Source organism: Clytia hemisphaerica, unplaced genomic scaffold (genome assembly GCF_902728285.1).
Source record: "Clytia hemisphaerica strain Z4C2 unplaced genomic scaffold, Clytia hemisphaerica genome assembly, whole genome shotgun sequence".
Lineage (NCBI taxonomy): Eukaryota > Metazoa > Cnidaria > Hydrozoa > Leptothecata > Clytiidae > Clytia > Clytia hemisphaerica.
This window is the reverse complement of record NW_027104530.1, coordinates 1,531,716-1,550,155: the sequence shown is the minus strand read 5'-3', so window position 1 is coordinate 1,550,155 and position 18,440 is coordinate 1,531,716. Positions and strand designations below refer to the sequence as shown.

Below are 18,440 nucleotides of genomic sequence, written 5' to 3'. Positions count from 1 at the left end.
ATGATCTTAGCTTTCCAGCGGTATATAACACTGTTGACTCAGGCTAGACAGATTGGTAAAGTGCCGAACATTTTTGCAACATTTTCAAAATAAGTTGCAACTATTGATGAACAAATGTTTCTGGGAAAGGGAGGGAAATGTATTTGAAGGCTGAAACTTTGTATGTTTATCAGAAAAAGGGTGAGGAATTCAAAAATCACAATTGCTAATTTTAGTTCTTCGTTTTTCATGTAGTTTTTTTCACTTTTTTGCTTCTTTAGCATGGGAATGTCCAAAAAAAAGTTTATATTTCTGCTGAAATAGATTTTCTTTTTGTTTGGTGTTTCTCCTTTCAGAAAAACTTATTCTTTACTCATAATTTGTTCCTCCATTTCCAGAGGCCCCTTGAAAATGGGTCCTATCACCTTTTTTTGACTCATTTCAACCTTTTCCAAGCTAATTTTCTTCAAAAACAAAAATAAAACAATGCAATGTTTTCTTTCGTTATTTTCATAAAATATACTACAGTAATTTTGTATTCTACAAATATTTTTATATAATAATATTCTAACACCATCAAAGAATTCTCCCTCCAAATTTCAAGTCTCTAGCTACAGTACACTAGAAAAACAGATATGCAAAATTAAAGAAGCCTGACTGGGAAATATTTTTTTTTTCTTTTTTGACTCATTTTTTGAATTTTTTACAAGCTATTTTCCTAACCTTTTTTTTGAAATTTTCAGTTAATTTTTTGACACTAAAATTTGAATATCCTTACAACCACTTATCTTCTGGAGGCCTATGACCCCTCATTTTCTTTCTTTTTCAAAGATCTACAAGAATATAGGATAGGTTTCGACAAAAAAAATATATAGAAACCTTCTGGAGTTGCTAGTAAAGATGGAGGTTGAAGCAAAGGATATGGAATTCAATAAAAATCTGACAATTTTGCAACTTTTCGACTCAAAAGAATCAGAAAGTTTTAAAGAAAAATGATCAGTTAACAGATGCAGTTTTAAAGGGGAACTAAACATTTTTTTGAAAATACCTTAATCACATCACATACTTCAAAGGAATGACCTCTGAAAATATTTTTCTCTAAAAACTTCTCCATCAAAAGATATAGCCATTTATGTTTGCAGAAAATCTAGTCTTTTTAAAGCAATGCGTGTTTTGTTAGGGGATAGCTCGAGCCATCTGTTTGACGTAAACACGTTCAGAAAGTAATTGGAAAAGCTCTTAATTTTAGTTGATAGAGAACTTTTAACTTTTTTAGTGTAGCCATAACTTTTTATCCACAAATGGCTTAACCAAGAGATAGAATTCATTAAAAAGCCATTTTTGAGTGGAGTAAAACTATGTTTGAACTTTTGAAAACAAGTGAGTGAAAATGATTTTAGAGTCGCTTGAAAAAATTGAACTTTTTATTGGAATAAGCTGAAAACCCCAAATTTAGTGTACGTAAAACTGAATCCTTTCAGAAATCAAAAATGATTTTACTATCTTCCTATTATTTCTTGTTCACAAAATATCAAGCTTTAAAGTTGATGAACATACAAAAAATTCATAAAAAATATGAACGATATGACGTCACAAACATGTGTAAAGTGGGGGTTCATTTTAAACAAATTATACGTTTTTTAAAGAAGGTTTTATACAAAATAGAAAAGACATTGAGAGTGGAAATTATATTTTTTCGAAGTTATACTGTGTTGTGTAGTTCTTGGAGACAAAAAAAGCATGACTTCAAAAAATGTTTAGCTCCCCTTTAAATGTTTCTTTCTTCCATTTAGCAAAAATAAACCAAAATGAATTCAGATAGTTTAAATCAAAATATTGATTATGTATCAAGCAGTGGACATATTTTGAGTGTAGAGCAAAAAGCTGCACTCCAATCATCCCTTGTCATTCTGAAAAACCAACAAAAATTTAAAACAGTTGAATTTTGGGGTAAAGTGACTGGAACTAAAAATGAATATTTCATTGTACAAGGCATTGGTACGGATCAAATCAAAGATAGAAAAACGCTATACAGGTATCTCTTCTTTATGAAATTTGTCTTAGTTTGAAATTAGAAATAATTAGTAATATAAATTTCCCTCATTGTACTAAAAGAGCTATTAAAGTTTTATTAGTTGCTTAAATTGTCAAGTTAAATATTTTTATTATTAAAGGATTTTCAATTGCTTTTTTTCTTCAAGTTTGGATTGTATAAAATGGGGGCTGATGCCAACTCCGAATGAAGAGACAAGGAGGAAATGTACTTTGATCAAAGGACGGTTCACAGGAGATCCTTCACATGAATATGAACATTCTGAGAAAAATAATGATGAAGAATTGAATGAAGAGGAAGGAAACATGGTCAGTTTCAATATTATTTGCTCTTAATAAAAAGGAACCATATCGTCGCATCAAAATAAAAAAGCTTGAAGTCATTTTTTTAACAATTTTTTCGGCTGAAATCCAATTTAAAAAGGGACATAACAGTACTTGCGAAATTTGTAAACAAACTGTATGCAGCAGATACAAAATCAAAACAAATATCACATGTCAAAATGTCAAAATAAAAAATCAAACCAAATATGGCTAATTTTGATTGTTCAATTGTTTTACAAGTTTGTTTTGGACACATGATTTTAATTGTTCTCTTTAATGACACGTGGTTTGCGCAATGTTTACATTTTACTACTGTTATGTCCCTTTAAGGTAGTCTAATTTTAAGTTTTTAGAAAAATAAGAATTTTACTTATCACTTTATTATTTTCAGGGTAAAAAAAGCCTTACACCACATCAGTTTAGGGCAAAAAAGTCCTTTTTAAGTCAAGTGGGGAAACAATTTTGGACTTAAGGCTTTTTTAACACAAAAATATTTCAAATGTTAATGGTTTTCAGGGCAGTTCAGGGATATAAGGAAAAATTATTTAAAGTCGATTTTCTTAAAACAACAAAAATGGACTTAAAGCTTTTTTATTTTGATGCAATGATATCTTTATTCTTCATTATACTGTATACTGCTTCTTCTTAATCCGCTCATTCAAATCTTTATAACTTTAATAATTACCAAGTTTGAACTTTTTTAACCAAATCAATCTCAATTATTTTCGGTTTAGCCACATGATTTGAATTTGGTTTTATTGAATTTTACTTGCTGTTTCAGATAATAGTGAAAGAGGAGGATCGATTAGCAATCGTTGTGGAAAATATCTGTCGAGATGTTTCCATTGTCCCTCGAGGAGCTTTTCTTAGGACTCCACTGGGTGAAGTTATCAAAAATAAAGCTTTTGAAGGTTTGAGTTATTATAAAGAAGTTATGGAAGTTAATGTTATTCAAAATACTGTTCAGGCGAGACCAATTTGATTAGTTGTTTTACGGGCTCGACCAACCCTAAAATTTCAAAAATCGAAATAAAAATAAAATTAATTATGATATGTCTTTTTTTTTGCATTTTTGCATTTTTGTCAAGATGTAGTAGTTTTTGCTGTCTTTTAAAACTTGTAAATTTTTACTTATAAGTTTTATTAAAGATCTGTTATCATATCATTTCGGTAAATTTCGGTATTTCCTTTTTAGTGTGTATTTCCATAGAAACTTTCTAAAATATTGTTATTTTTGACAGGTTTATCATCAACAGAAGCCCTACGATTGACATCATATTTCCATTTTCGTGATCCTATACTTCTTCACCAAAAGACTCTACTAGAACAGGTATTACTCGAATCTCCCCTAACATGTTTTCTTTAGGCAATAAGAACTATCTTTGTCCTACTAAGTTTCAAAATATTATTGTTAGCTTTTCAATGTTGACTTTTTGAAAAGATTGTTTTTCTTCGTTTTACAGGCTGATTTAGACAAAGCGATTGACTTTTTGGACCCTATCGTGACTGATATCCCTGTTGACGGTAATTACATACTTTTTAACTGTTCAGCAAAGTATTCTAACTTCTTTAAAACAATGCGTTATGCTATCTTGAAATCTAGTTACGGTTGAGCTTTAGAAGACATAAATCTAGGATTTCAATTCATTTCAAATAAAATGTTTCTAAACATTCGAATAATAGAAATTCGAACTAGTGAGCTGTAATTGTATTTCCAATCATTAATAAATACCACACAATACCATTTAATTTTGATTTCACTTTATTGTTACTTTTCTTTATTCATAGGTTCATGGAGCATCCAAGCAGAACGTGGTCACAGTTTGATTGTTATTCGAAGTCTTCATTGGTTAGGTTTCACATTCTATCATGTGCCGGAGACCAACTCCTATGGATACGTTTATTTTGGTACTGGTGAAAAGAATCTTGATCTTCCTTTCATGTTGTAATGTAGTGACACCATATTCACCAATATTTATTTCAGTGTAACCTGTCAAAGTTAAGAGATTTTCTTACATGTCAATTTAAGGGGTTGATGTTGCTTTCAATACAGCATTTCGTGATGTGAAGGTGTTACTTAGGATAACTTTCTTTCTGTTTCTTTTAATAAAGCTACCTATAAAATGATTTCAAATATAGGGATTAACTTCTTTGATGGTGAACATTTACGAAATATTTGTTAATTTTCTTGATTGTTGTAAATACTTAAACTATCTAAATAATATAATATTGAAAAGTGCTTTTTAAAATACTGCGTTTTATTTTGAATTTACCCATCTGGTGCTGTATATGTATAAAAGCATTATCTTTACCCATCAGTAATCAGAGACGTCTGGCTTTTTGTGGTCAAATTCGAATTGAAGACACGATTAATTTTTCGGTTTAATCGATGTTTTTTGATTGACCAAAATGATGCTTTATTAATTGTTATGTCAGATTTCCTTGCAAGATCCAGTAATCAACTTCTGTCTCTGACTGTTATTATGGAGTTCTATTTTGCAGATTGAGATAATCTTTTGGTTTTAAATTGTTGGAGATTTTAATGTCTGTGAAACTTTCTAAACTTATTTACCCACATCTTTCAAAATGCTTTGTAAATCTTTCAGATGAATCGAATACAATAGTGTTTTTATTTTAATATTATTTAGACTAAATGATACTTAAAATATGATCAAATGAAAATTAACAAAACACTGCAACAATGGATGATGCAGATTTAGAAAAACTTATAGTTAAACCTGGGAAATTGAAGCCGAAGTTTAATCGTAATGTGGCAGAGTATGAACTGGTGCTTAATAGCGGTATCACAAAACTGAATGTTGATCCTTTTACACGTGATTGCAATGCATCTTGGACTATCATGGTATGTCTCGATCTAATTTTCAAATTATTTCATATTTACTTTAGGCGTACAAACTTTCGCGAACAGAAACTTTCGCGATTTTCGCGAATTTTGGCCTTTTTCACGAAAATAAATGTCTTTGAAAATTCTTAACAGGGCAATTCGCGAGAGGTTTATGCTCGCGAAAAACCTCGAAATCAATCAAATTTTTGGCGTATTATTATCCTTTAATGCCTTTAAAGTTGAAGAGCAACCGTCTTTTATTTTTCACCTTTTAAGGCAATTTTTATTCGAAAATTCTCATTTTTATTCAATTTGAGAAAGTTTATGCTCGCGAAAAACATTTTTTCCTCGAATTCGCGAAAGTAAATTTCGTAAATTTCGCGATTTTTCGACCTTGCGAAAGTAGTTCTTGACTATGAACATTCGTGTGATATACGTTGGAAGGGAAACTCAAACCAAGGTTTAATTCACTGAAGATATAGTGTGGTCGTGTTACAAAAATACAGGCTGTTTGTAGGAAAAGAATAAGATCCAGCTGAAACTTTCTCCAGACCTTCTCTATAGGATGGTTATGCCTCAGGAAAAATTCCCCTAAAATCCCACTGGTGGAACATCCTTTTTTTGGGACATTTCTTTTTTCCCCAGGCAAAATCCTAAGGGCGAAATTTTTTGAAAATTTCAAACTCATTTTTAGATATTATCAAGTATACCATTCGAAAGCTCTCGAAAAGTTATACAGAAGACTTTTAAATGGGTATAGCCGATTTCCTTACCTAACTCGAGATATTTCATGCGCAAGTTCCACTTTTCGCCACATTTTGGTTATTTTGGTCTAAAATTGACCATATATAGCATCTTATGCATGAATTATCTTGCTTAGGTAATGAAATCGGCTATACCCGTTTCAAAGTCTTCTATATAGTTTTTCGAGAGCTTTCGAATGGTATACTTGATAATGTCTGAAAATGAGTTTGAAATTTTCAAAAAATTTTGCCCTTAGGGTTTTGCCTGGGGAAAAAAGAAATGTCCCAAAAAAAGGATGTTCCACCAGTGGGATTTTAGGGGAATTTTTCCTGAGGCATAACCATCCTATAGAGAAGGTCTGGAGAAAGTTTCAGCTGGATCTTATTTTTTTCCCTTAAATTATGCTAGACAACCCCACTAATATATGTTCACTGAAAACACACAATTAATCTATTGTAATTGTTCTATTTCCCCAATTAGCGACGTCGGTTTTTCACAAATTGTAAAGTTTTAACTGTGATTATGTGAGAAATCTGCAAAGGAAAGGCCACTCATTTTAAATTTTGGAAGAGGTTTGCTAGTGGTTATCTCCATTAACAGATCCATTTAGATTTATGTGATTTATCATACCTTCTCTTTCCAGGGTCGAGGAACAGAGCGTAGTCTTGCGATTACTGAAGGATCAATTTTTGACTTGGTGATCGAAGTGACTGCTGAAAATGGTTCAACCAAAAATTATACCATCTCCGTCACTTCACTAGCCTCCAACAGCACCTATATCTCATCCCTTGTGATCAAGGAACACAGTCTAGTCCCTGCTTTTAAACATGGCGTCTTGAATTATGAATGTATTGTCCCATCAAATTGTCTTAGTGTAGAATTCTCATATGTTGCACCTGATAAAAACACTAAAATTGAAATCAGTCCCCTGACTGATGACAAGATTGTCACAAATTATGGTAAAACGCATGCGCAAGTCAAGATTACGTCACCTGATGGGACAGCGACTCTTTGCTATCACGTGACAATTCAAAGAGAGAAGCTGATATCCCCCTTACCTGTAAAAAGTAAGGAATTTGAATGTGGAGTTTGTATGCAGTTGGCACATTGTTCTGTCAAAGTTTCAGGATATTGGTTCTGTCAAAGTTGTCTTCAAACTATTGAACTATAACACGTGTTAATAAAAAACATCCGTTTACCAATCAACCAATCAAAATGGAGGATGACGTCATTTCAAGTTCACAGGATGAGGAAATGAAGATTTCGAGTATCCAAATGGTTTGTGGTTGTGACGTAGAGGTTACTATGGGTGACTTGGTGGGTCATTTGAAAACTGATTGTAAGAAGATGTTGACTGTTGACGAGAAATCTGGTGTGTTGTTTATTAAACGTGATGATGGCACTAATAAGGTATTTGGCTGTTCTGATAAATTATTTTTCCCATTTTCAGGACTAAAAAGTGACATTTGCAGGTAATTTTAACTATACCCAGACTGATTAAATATCCGGTCTTTAAGGAATTACCTTATCGACCCTTATTACGCCACAACCTAATTTTGGGCTTACGCCAATTAGGGCCGTTAATAACCCCCAAATTTGTAAAAATGGTTACTTATGCTTCAAATTAGTAAATAATGACTAAAATTAACATTAAAATGTGATTTTTCAGTAGTAAGCTGTTGAAAATTCCATCGAAAATCACTGATTTTTTAATATATTATTAGGTATTTCACTGAAGTTTTAAATATGGAGTAAAACAATGGATAATTTTCGTCTTCGAATCATACCTAAAATCCTTTAAATTGAGAAATAATGATAAAAAATTAACGCCACTTTTAGGTTAAAATTGCAAAATCTTGCCCCTTTTAACGCTGGCCCTAATTACGCCACGAGCCCAATAATAACGCCAATAAGAGCCGGTGTAAAAAGGGCCGATAAGGTAGATCAACAATATCGAATGTAGGAATGTGTTCTTAAAATTGACATTGGTATTTATATAGTTTCCCGCACCAAGATTCCACCGACCGCTTCCTAACCATAATTTTGCTAACATTAACAACCTTCTACTAATTTACAGCCAGTTAGACCGGCTAATAGTGACGAAGATATCCCTGAAAGGTCGGTGGAATCATAGTCAGGAAACTAAAATGTAGTTTACTGTCTTAGTGTTTTTTCTTTCAGTTCCAAACTGAAGCTTGTTCGTCGTGCAGTTGTGCTTACTTTAAAGATGAGAAAATATTCCACGATTCATTCATCTGTTCATCCAAAGTGGATTACAAGTTCAACCATAAGTTGAACAGTGATCGAAAATGGGAGAAGAAATTACAAGATGAGATTCTGGGTCAAACTATTGAAGAACCGATGATCAAAGCTCTGACAATTGAAACAGAAATTGAAGAAACTCTTTCAAGTAGTAAGAGATCTAACTCTATATATGGCCTTTTCCCCAACCGCTGTACATAACATAGTCAAAAATATACTCAGATAAAAAGAAACAAAAGATAGTCGCCATTTTATCCGTTGTCGTCAAGTGTGACGTAGACGTACTTCTTTTCGGAATTTTGAATAATTTTGAATGCACAGATATCTGTAAAGGCCGAAGCTTTCTCGAGCAAAAAAAATGAAGCAAAAGTTTGGCTTTTTTAATTTCTAGCACTTTAATTGTTTTCGGAGCGCGAGATCAAAAAAAGTAGGCGACAAACGCTATTTCGCATCTCTCAAACCACTGAAATTGCTTGTTGTCACGTGATTTCTTTGGTAGGAAATCCTACCAAAACTCGTTTCACTTTTCGATAAAGTCCGCGGATCTAGCCCTTCGGGCTTTACAGATCTGTGTTTGAATGCCGCTGTTTTATTATTCGAAAAATTATTTTGTTTATATTTCATTTCATCTGTTCTTTTGTATAGTAAGCTTCATCACCAGTTCCACTGTCGATCGAATCCATTTAGCCTGTCAGCTCTTCTCCTACGAAACCAGTCTAAACAAGAAGAATCATGAAGCACATTACAAATGTGGTGTGATGTTGGAATATTTATATCTAATGGAGGATGTTTTTAATATCAAATTAAAAGTAAGTTTCTACTTCTTCTTCTTGAACAATTCAGGCCCCAGAAATATAGTTTGAAGGTCTAAAATTCGACGTTCTACTAATCGATGGAGCATATTATTCGACAATATTTGAGGGCCGTCGACAAGAAACTCTCATAAACGACGCTCTACTACAGTGGAAACTTTTCCCTTCTTACCACTTTAACTCGGATGCCTCCTTAACTCGAACTAAGTCCCTTTGGATTTAAAGGTTTTGTTTTGATTGAAAGGTCTGGTGATGCTGCTGTAGTAAAAACAAGTGCGACAAGATTTGAAAAAGGTGTTGAAAAAATGAAAATACATTGAATAAAAAATCATTCCTCCAACAAAGGGACTTTTACTGATACTCTTTTGAATGTTTTTATGTTTATAATAAATAGAACGTTTTCTATCTTATAATCGGTATAATCAAAACATTTGATTGCAAATTTGCTAGAAATTAACTTTGCTATTTTTTTGTTCACAAAAGCAATAGAATGTGAGGTCCTCGAAATAACTTTCGATCTTTCACTTGTTTGCAGGATATCGTTGCGTAAAAAATAGCTTTGATTTATCTGACTCAGCATGAAGACACTGCCTAAAATAAGCTCCTTTTATTCCCGTAGAAAAGCTTTTACGATGCTTTTTAAACTTTACTTCATAACTCAAAATTCCCATAACAGGAACAAATTTGCGCTCCCTTCATGGCTCGCGACCCCCCCCCCCCCCCCCGCCTGAGCGGGGGGAGCTACACCTAAAATTTGCCATATAAGAGGTGGGAGCTGCTTGTTTTTTCCCGACAGGCGGGGGGAGCTCTATCTTGGGGGGACCTGCATTAGTTTATGTAACTCTGGGGGCTAAATAACACTTCCTAAATATTTTTCTTTACTGTTGGTTTTTAATTTTTCTAAACCTTTATGTTTTCATGCAAAGTGTGATCTGATCCTTAAAATGCAAAAATGAAGACATTCTATTGCATTCTCTAAAAGTGCACACACATGTAAATAGCGCTTTGTGAATGCCATAGAATTTTTCCCCTATACTGGGACCTAAAATTTTATCAGGCTGGGGGGACCTTGTTCTCAGGGGGAACCTAAATTTGGCGGGGGAACCTAGAACCCCAGTCGGAGCCACGCCCTTGCGGGTGGCTTAGTCGGTATAGTATTCGCCTTACAATCCAAGGGTTGTGGGTTCGATCCCCACTCACTGCCAACTCAGCCAATGAGTAGCTTAGATTGGGTAATCTGATCTAGGTGGTAAGTCATTGGGAGCTAAGAGTAGGTGTGACGCTTCACCTCAGCATTCGACATTCCCAGGCCGAGTGCAAATAGAAAAGGGGATAAACTCCCTCGCTTCCAGCTTTGCTGACAGCCACCAAATGAATATACTTACTACTGTATACTTACTTGCGGGTTCGAGTTACGGAGACTCCACTGTATTTGATACGTTCCTTTATTCGATGAAAATCTAATTTCCTTTGAAAATTGAATTATAGAGCGTCAATCGTATTTGCATTTTCTACTTCTTCAACTCTCAAGCTTGGAGTCCCGTGACTTACTGTAACTTCTCTTGAAAAAAAACAAAGTTTGTTAAAGCTGTTTTGCTCGGAGTCCGATTTTTTGAACCGAAAAAGTCCAAGGGAAGCTCGAATGTTCGAATCCCTGCTCATTCGAATGTTCCGCCATAGATAGCTGAGCCGGCTGTCGGTAGGCCCGCCGGAAAAAAAGTCAAGTTGACCAGCTGTTTCGAGAAGCAGACACCCTTCAAAAGAGACTACCAAAAGTTGATAGAAAGAAAAACATCAACGTCATTTCTCGAAAATTTCGCGAGCACGTATGAAAAGGAAACTTGAACTTAGCTATCAAGCTTCTGTCGAACAATATGGAAGGGGGAATCCTACCACTGAATGATCAAACGAAAGATCTGCTAAAAGTCAAACATCCAGAAGGACGTAAAGCTGAAGAAGACGTCAAATTGCAAGGTCCACTTCAAACCGTCGAAAATATAATATTTGACGTCATTGACGACAAGATGGTGTACGAAGCTGCAAAGATCACTCGTGGTGGTTCCGGACCCTCGGGCTTGGATGCGGACGGATGGAGACGAATCCTCGTTTCCAGAGACTACGGAGACACGGGTACAGACCTCCGAAAATCAGTTGCGTCGCTCATCAGAAAGATATGCTCCATCGATGTGAAGGATTCAACGTTAGCACCACTTTTTGCTTCACGTCTTGTACCTCTCAACAAGAACTCGGGGCGGTGATTAGTACGGATGAAAACAAAAGTCAGTACATCAACCAAAAGACCGACGAATGGACCCAGGAGATTAATCTTCTTGCTGAAATCGCAGCAACCTATCCACAAGCAGCCTACTCAGCCTACGTCAGCAGCTACCAACATAAGCTGACGTACTTCTTACGCACCATCCCAACGATCAATGACGAGTTGAAAAGAGTCGACGAAGCTTGAAAGTTGAAAATCTACGCCGAAGAATCGAGCCACGATCACAGAGATTCGATGAGTGCAACCGTGGCACTGCAGAATCAAATCCTTCAAACGAATGACGGTGCACCCGAAGCGAAATCCAACTCTCGTCAACGAACGGCAGCAACGTCACCAGGAAAAGCTACGAGCTTTCTTGGAGGCAGCCGACATCAACACTAAACGAACGATGGAGACACTCAACACTTGCGCGTGCGGATCATCGTTCGATCTAGCACACGCGCTCTCGTGCAAAAAGGAGGATTCGTGTCTCTGAGACACAATGAAACTAGAGACATTACGTCCAAACTGCTAGGAGAAGTATGCGTAGATGTAAGAACTGAACTCTTATTAAACGAGCTTAATAACGAAGATCTACCAAGACATGCAAATGTCTCACGTGAGGCGAGACTGGATATAAGCGCTCTCAGTTTTTGGACTGCTGGCCAAAGAGCATTTTTTGATGTGAGGGTTTTCAAACCGTTTGCTCGAAGGTACAGCAATTCAAATATTGAGAACTGCTTATCATCCAATGAACGCGAAAAGAAAAGACAATATGGTGAACGCATTTTGCAAGCCGAAAATGGGACTTTTTCTCCGCTTGTTTTTGCGGCAAATGGGGCGATGGGACGTGAATGTACGTTATTTTACAAGCGTCTAGCTGAAATGATAGCAGACAAAAGACATGAAACTTTCTCGAAAGTTACTAACAGCATTAGAACTATCATATGTTTCTTGCTAGTTAGATCTACAGTGAGATGCATCCGTGGATCGAGAGGTAGAGTACGACTCCCTCAAGAAGAAATTTAAATTTTTTCTTTCTTTCTTATACATAATCCATAATTCTAGTAAAATTTTATTTAAGTCAAGTTTGACAAACACGATTTTATTTTTACATTAAGCGTCCTCGACGTCAATATAACGTAAACTGGAACAACGATCTTATTTTACCTTTGAAATTGAGTATTTTCTATTTATATATTTCCCTCTCACCAGACAGAAGATGCCAAGCATCCAGATTTAGATGATGGTGAATTTCAAACGGATGAATCCATGCAAGATGATATTCGCGCCCTTACGGAGATGCGTGGATATGGGCGGAACGCCACCAATACCCAACAACTGCAAGCACTTGATCAAGAATACCATCAACTGTTAGATCAAGGCCAATCAGAAAAAGCTGACTACGTTCAGAAATTATACGCTTTTAAACAGCGACAACAACATGCAGCTGGGAAGCCGATCCTCCAACTTCAAAATCAATCAAATTTACACAAAGCATTACAGAAATATGAAGATGCTTCTAGTCTAGATCAGAAGAATTTCTTGTATCATTTAAACGCCGGTCGCGTCCTGCTTATGATTGGAAGACTAGATGATGCTGTCTCGAGGCTGAAATGTGCACTATCGTTCAAACCAACAAACCCACAAGCAAGGTTCATATCTCAAAAAACTTATTAGATTCGGTATACCTTTCAAAACTTGTCCTTTAGTAGGGGGCCAAGCCTAGGGTTCCGTGACATCTTTTTTACGACCTAACCATTTTTAGTCTATTCCAAAGAACAGTATATTACAAGATATTTTTGAAAGGGAGGACGCGGATTAGGCCCGGGAAAACTTTTTATGACCAAAATAGTGACGCCATAGGCAAAACTGAAAGGGAAATAATTGATTTTCAAAAGTCAAAATAAACGAAAATAATTTCTACCATCTGATAGAGTATGAAATTCTGACTAAAAAATTGTATTACAACAACTCTCTGACTAAAACACGCAAAGAAATACAGCCGCTTTAAGACCAACTAACTGTCAGTTCTACTGTGATTTGACGTCAAATCTTGTAACTTTTTTGAATAATCCTTTAATAGAATGTGTTTTTCTAACTGGAGGTTTTAAATTAAGGTCTCTTTAGTCGACAGACTTAGTCAGTCGGTACCACTACATAAAAAAGGCAACTATTGCCTTAACGGGAAGTATTTCCCGAACGGGAAGGTGAAAATAACCCGAAAAGGAAACTGTTTCAAGATTGAAAATGTCATCACTTTTCTGTTTCCCGTTTTAGTCAAGAACTTTTCATCGTTCCCGAACGAGAAATATAATTTTTGTAAACAAAGCAGATTTTTGTTTCCCGATCAAGAAAAAGTTTCCAAATTAGGGAAGGTTTTAATTGGGAATAGTAGAATTAAGAAGTGGGTTTCTTAACTACCTGGTGAATATTATTTATTTTCCCTCCTTTACAAGAGGGACAAGTTTTTAACTTTCCACAGGCATTTCCGGAGTGCTCAGAGGCTACTTTCCCGATCGGGAAACTGGTGAACTTTCCGATTTGGAAAGTCTAGCCATTTCGGGAAGTTTTCCACCTTCCCGTTCGGGAAATATTTCTCGTTAAGGCAATAGTTGTTTTTTCATGATAGTGTTCCCGACTGCTAGTGTTCATCCACAGGGAACATTAAGTACTCTTCAAAGTAAAAGTCCCCATTGGTGTCCGCTTTATGGATACTCTAATATAATGAACATTTTCCTTTAACTTAGAATATTGCTCGGTATTACAATGGCGTCTATGGAAAAATATAAAAATCAGGAACACCAAACCAAAATATTTCTCAGAGAAAACCTCTACCATGTTCTTTACCAAAACATTACGTCATCGACAGCCAATCAGATTTTGGATCTTCGCTACACATTTTTGTTGGATGGTGTAGCTCATTTGTTGAAGTATAGTTTTGATGAAAAGACTGCACTGTTGGAACATGGACTTTTGTTAAGGTAAACTATACACCTTATTACATGAATAAGTATGAAAGTATTTAACGGCCTTGAAATTAACACGACATCAAATAAACACGTCTGAGAAGGTGTCAACTTTAGAGTTCTTTTAGCTCTAAAAATTAACGGAGTTTTTATTAACACGAAAATTTTCCAATTCGTGTTAATTACACGTCTCCTTATATTCATGTAATACGAATACGGTACGTACGACCTTAACCTCACACACTGAATCAAAGAATTTGGAAATCTTCCAACAACATCGGAGGCACAGATCTTGACAGTCGACAGGGATTAGCTGCTAAAATTTGAAAATGGACCCTGTTTGATAAAGATTTTAAGAAAATTATGGACTTTGTCAGATGGTTTGACGACTCTATCTTATCAGAATTGGACCTCGGTGGAGGAAATTTGGTCTCTTACGTGTAGGAAATCTGAAACATGATTTAATTTTCATCCTTCAATAATCGCCACAAAGCTTACCCTGTCCGATGAAATTCAGTTATTTTATAGTGACTCTTTCAGTCCGGAGCTTACTCCGTTACCCTGAGTTGCCCGGGCCTTATAATACCAAGATTTCATCAAAAGGTTTTATTATTTATAAATTATAACATTGAAAGAACTACAAAATTCAATTTTGATTGATTCCGTTTCGTCAACAGGTTATTGGTCGGACAAAGTGTTTCGAATCTCCACAAAATAACCAATAGGAATGGTTCAATTTTCAAAAAGAACCAATCACTGCTCTTAGAAGGACAATACAAACTTGGTCTTTTGATGCAAAAGAATAGTGACGTCGGCAAAAATGTGATGCGGACCTATTGGAGACAACTCTCCAATCTGACTATTGTTTTTTGTGGGAATTCATCACCCGAAATCCTTGAAATTCAACGAAAAGTATGTATTATTCCTTTATTAGGTGGTATGTATTTTCAACACCTAGAACAACTTTCTAGTATTTTATGTCTGTTTACAAGTTTCCATCCCCCTTTTTCTTTATACAATGATATTTTGTTCTGAGGCAATGAAATTTTCGTATGAAAACCAGCTGCGAATAACACTAGCGATAAATAATTTTAAATCTATTGGGCTTTTCCAGAAAAAGTCCGTGCCCCTGTTAAGGATATCGGATATTCGAATATCCAGAGGGTTAAGGTATGTGGAAACCTTCGTTTGGAATTTTTATCAAAAAATTTTTTTTTTTTTCAATCTGATGTAAAATTTCCAGAGCTTTCCAGACATGTAATTATTGTTTATTAATTCCAAATATTTTGGATGTTATGATAGAATTTGAATCTCTTCCTTGTTTCCCTTGTTTATAAATAAAATGTCTCTCTTCTCTAGTTCAATAAGACCGCCAAACAATGTTCAAAAAAAGAAGAAGGGAACATTTGTGTTTTGCCCCTTTTTATATAAGAACGGCTGCTCGAAAAGAATTTCTTAGAACATTCAATCTTGTGACCATAATCTTTCCGTCCATAATAGAGCCCTTTAGAAGTTACCAAAACAGATGAATGTATCATAATAAGGATATATGATTTATTTCGAAATACAATAGCGAAACTTTTTAGACAAGAATAATTTCATTAAATTTTTCTTGTAAAAAAATGTTAGAGAGAACAGAAACTTCATATTTATAACTTTTGTTGTTTGATGAATAGTTTTGTTTAATCTTTATGCAAACAAAAGATTAAGGGGAAAACTTAAATCGATGATATCTCAAGACAGAAAATTGGGATACCTAGGGTCATTCCACGAGTAATAAGTCCCCTTATCTCTGAGCTACGGACTTCATTTTTTCTTTATTGTACTCGTGAAAGATAGATCTAAAAAACGTTGCCACGTTTTTCTTTCTTCTTGCCTTAAACTAAAGTTATGACCCTTTAAAGCAAAAAATCGCTATTAATTTCATGTTTTTTGTCGTTTTTTGACGTTTTATCGAATAATTCGAAAACTAAGCGTTTAGAAAAAAAAACATGGCAACGTTTTTTTCGTCTTTTTTTCTGGATCATGATCATATAAAAAGCTTTATTAAATTGCCAACATAAGGGGACTTATCACTCTCTGAAGATGACATGGTCATTTTTCCTTTGTCACCTTTTATTTCTTTGTCAAATTGACAAAATTTAATGTTGTCAGTATCATTCGATAGAGAATTTAAAAAGCTTTCCAAAAATATATACTTTTACTATTGAAATATATCTGTATCGAAAGCTATTAATAAAAGAGTCAGGTGTGGTGTAGAAGGTTTCCACATACCTTAACGATTTTTGTTCCAAAGTGGATATTCAGGGGGTTAAATATCTACAAGGGAGCGGATATCCAGGGGGTAAAGTGTCTTTTCAAGTAAAAAATACGATATACAAGGGTAAGCATCTTTATAAGAGAGGATATCCAGGGGGTTGGGCACATTTCAAGAGTGGATATCCAGCGGGTCTTTACTAATAAAGTAGGATATCTAGGGGGTTCGATGCTTCGAAAAATCAATATCCTAAACAGTGGGGGTAAAATCTTTTTCTGGAAAAGCCCATTTTGGATAACCTCCTTACATTAAGTTTTTTCTTTGCTCTTCACCAATAGATTTGCGAGCAGCTTGTCACATTGTTACCACGCTCAACCGAAGCATTATCCAACTATGCGACCGTGTTAGCCTCTATACTCGAAATATCACCAAACTCAACAACCTTAGAAGAAATAGAGAATTTTTTTCGTGCAAGTCTTGAACTTGAAGGATCAAACATACACGATGATAAAGCAGAGATGTCCAAATTTCTCATGAAAACTACTTTCTGGTCGAATACTGGTGAATCTACTAAAGATAAAGAGCGAAAGAATTCGACACCTCAAAAAACATCAACAGGAGGAAATACAAAAACACCAAATGCTGCCAACAACAGCAAAGCAACTCCACAAAGTTAGTACTTATATATTTCAATGTATGATTCCTTTCATAAAGGAATTCTTATACAATTTTAAACCTTCAATGACTAAAACTTTCGATTTTTCTACTGTTTCTAAGATTCCTATTAAGTATGAATAAATCCAAAAATTCAAATGCGAATCAACGACTGATCGATAGCTTTGACTCTGTTCCAGTTTTTTTTTTTCGCGTCAAGAGATATCAATTAATAATATTTTTTGTGCGTTTTTGAAAAAGAAATCCCTGCAGCAAAATCTGGAGCTGCAACTTCAAGACCAGCCGCCTCAAACAAAACGCCTGCTACCAGAGCATCTCCCTCAAAGACTCCTCAAACGAAAACACCCGCCAAGGCTGTTTCTCCAGTCAAGAAAACAACACCTGTCAACAGGTCTTCTCCAATGAGGGCAAGTGGAGTTTCCAAGCCTCTACCTCCAGGTGCGTAATTTTTGTTTTGTGAAAGGTTTAACCAGAGCCTTGTTGAGCTTTTTTCCTTAACGGGGTAAATAATGAACTAGGTTACTCAGCTCAAAAGATCTTCCTTCATGCAGACTATGGTTTAAGTTAGGATTTTTACGCAACTCGATCCTTTTCAAATCATAGCGAACCGCTCAAAGACAAGTCTAAATAGGAAAAGTTTGGACAAACTCAAGACAAGCACATCAAACTCCAAAGTATCTGAATCCACCAATAGTAAAGCCACCGATCCTAAACTCTCCAAAGCTGGTGGTGGAGGTGCTGATTCGTTAAAACCAGAGATCAATCCAAAGAACGCACAAGCGCGTTTAGGTCTTGCACGCCTTTTAAAGCAACAAGATTCCGAAACGCATTTTCAAGAGATCGAAACCTTATATCATGACGTCATTAAAATGGCACCATCATTGCACGATGCTTATATTGAACTTGGTGAGTTATTGGCGCCTACGAAACCCCTTGAAGCTGTAGATGTATTTTGTCGATTTCCCTTTGGTGAAATTGGTGGAGATTCTGAAGGCTTTGATGATGGTTATCTGTATGGTGAGATTGTTCGAATTCTGATGCGGGAGGAAAAATTTGAAGATGAGAGATTGAAAGAATTTATGACCAAGTTAGGAAAAATCCTTGGCTTTTCTACTCTCGAGAAATATGTCACCATTTTGGAGAATAAATTCAAGTATAATAAAATGTTACGTGAGATTTATGCTGGCATCAATGGAAAACCTGTTGATCATCCTGATTTGAAACAATTCTTTAAATTCAAGTGTTGGGAATGAGATTGGAATTC

The 18,440-nt window shown here is 35.2% G+C and overlaps 2 protein-coding genes across 2 annotated transcripts; both read left to right on the top strand.

The window, feature by feature from the left end:
* The first annotated feature begins 1,772 nt into the window (after positions 1-1,772).
* LOC136822386 (radial spoke head protein 9 homolog) lies at positions 1,773-4,543 on the top strand. The gene is made up of 6 exons (XM_067078636.1): positions 1,773-2,014; positions 2,181-2,340; positions 3,137-3,266; positions 3,597-3,685; positions 3,819-3,879; positions 4,144-4,543. The coding sequence occupies exons 1-6, from the start codon at positions 1,788-1,790 to the stop codon at positions 4,302-4,304; spliced, it is 828 nt and encodes a 275-aa protein (XP_066934737.1). The 5' UTR covers positions 1,773-1,787; the 3' UTR covers positions 4,305-4,543.
* Positions 4,544-5,004: 461 nt separating this feature from the next.
* On the top strand, positions 5,005-18,440 carry LOC136822383 (uncharacterized). The gene is made up of 10 exons (XM_067078632.1): positions 5,005-5,218; positions 6,588-7,354; positions 8,126-8,357; positions 8,852-9,015; positions 12,491-12,930; positions 14,026-14,259; positions 14,922-15,156; positions 16,840-17,173; positions 17,417-17,614; positions 17,780-18,440. The coding sequence occupies exons 2-10, from the start codon at positions 7,160-7,162 to the stop codon at positions 18,427-18,429; spliced, it is 2,682 nt and encodes an 893-aa protein (XP_066934733.1). The 5' UTR covers positions 5,005-5,218; positions 6,588-7,159; the 3' UTR covers positions 18,430-18,440.

Coding starts and splice junctions, on each gene's coding strand:
- LOC136822383 (XM_067078632.1), top strand. CDS start 7,160: ATGGAGGATGACGTCATTTCAAGTTCACAGGATGAGGAAATGAAGATT. Junction 12,931..14,025: donor CCAACAAACCCACAAGCAAG/GTTCATATCTCA, acceptor CCTTTAACTTAG/AATATTGCTCGGTATTACAA. Junction 17,615..17,779: donor TTCCAAGCCTCTACCTCCAG/GTGCGTAATTTT, acceptor TTCAAATCATAG/CGAACCGCTCAAAGACAAGT.
- LOC136822386 (XM_067078636.1), top strand. CDS start 1,788: ATGAATTCAGATAGTTTAAATCAAAATATTGATTATGTATCAAGCAGT. Junction 2,015..2,180: donor GATAGAAAAACGCTATACAG/GTATCTCTTCTT, acceptor TTTTTCTTCAAG/TTTGGATTGTATAAAATGGG. Junction 2,341..3,136: donor ATGAAGAGGAAGGAAACATG/GTCAGTTTCAAT, acceptor TTGCTGTTTCAG/ATAATAGTGAAAGAGGAGGA.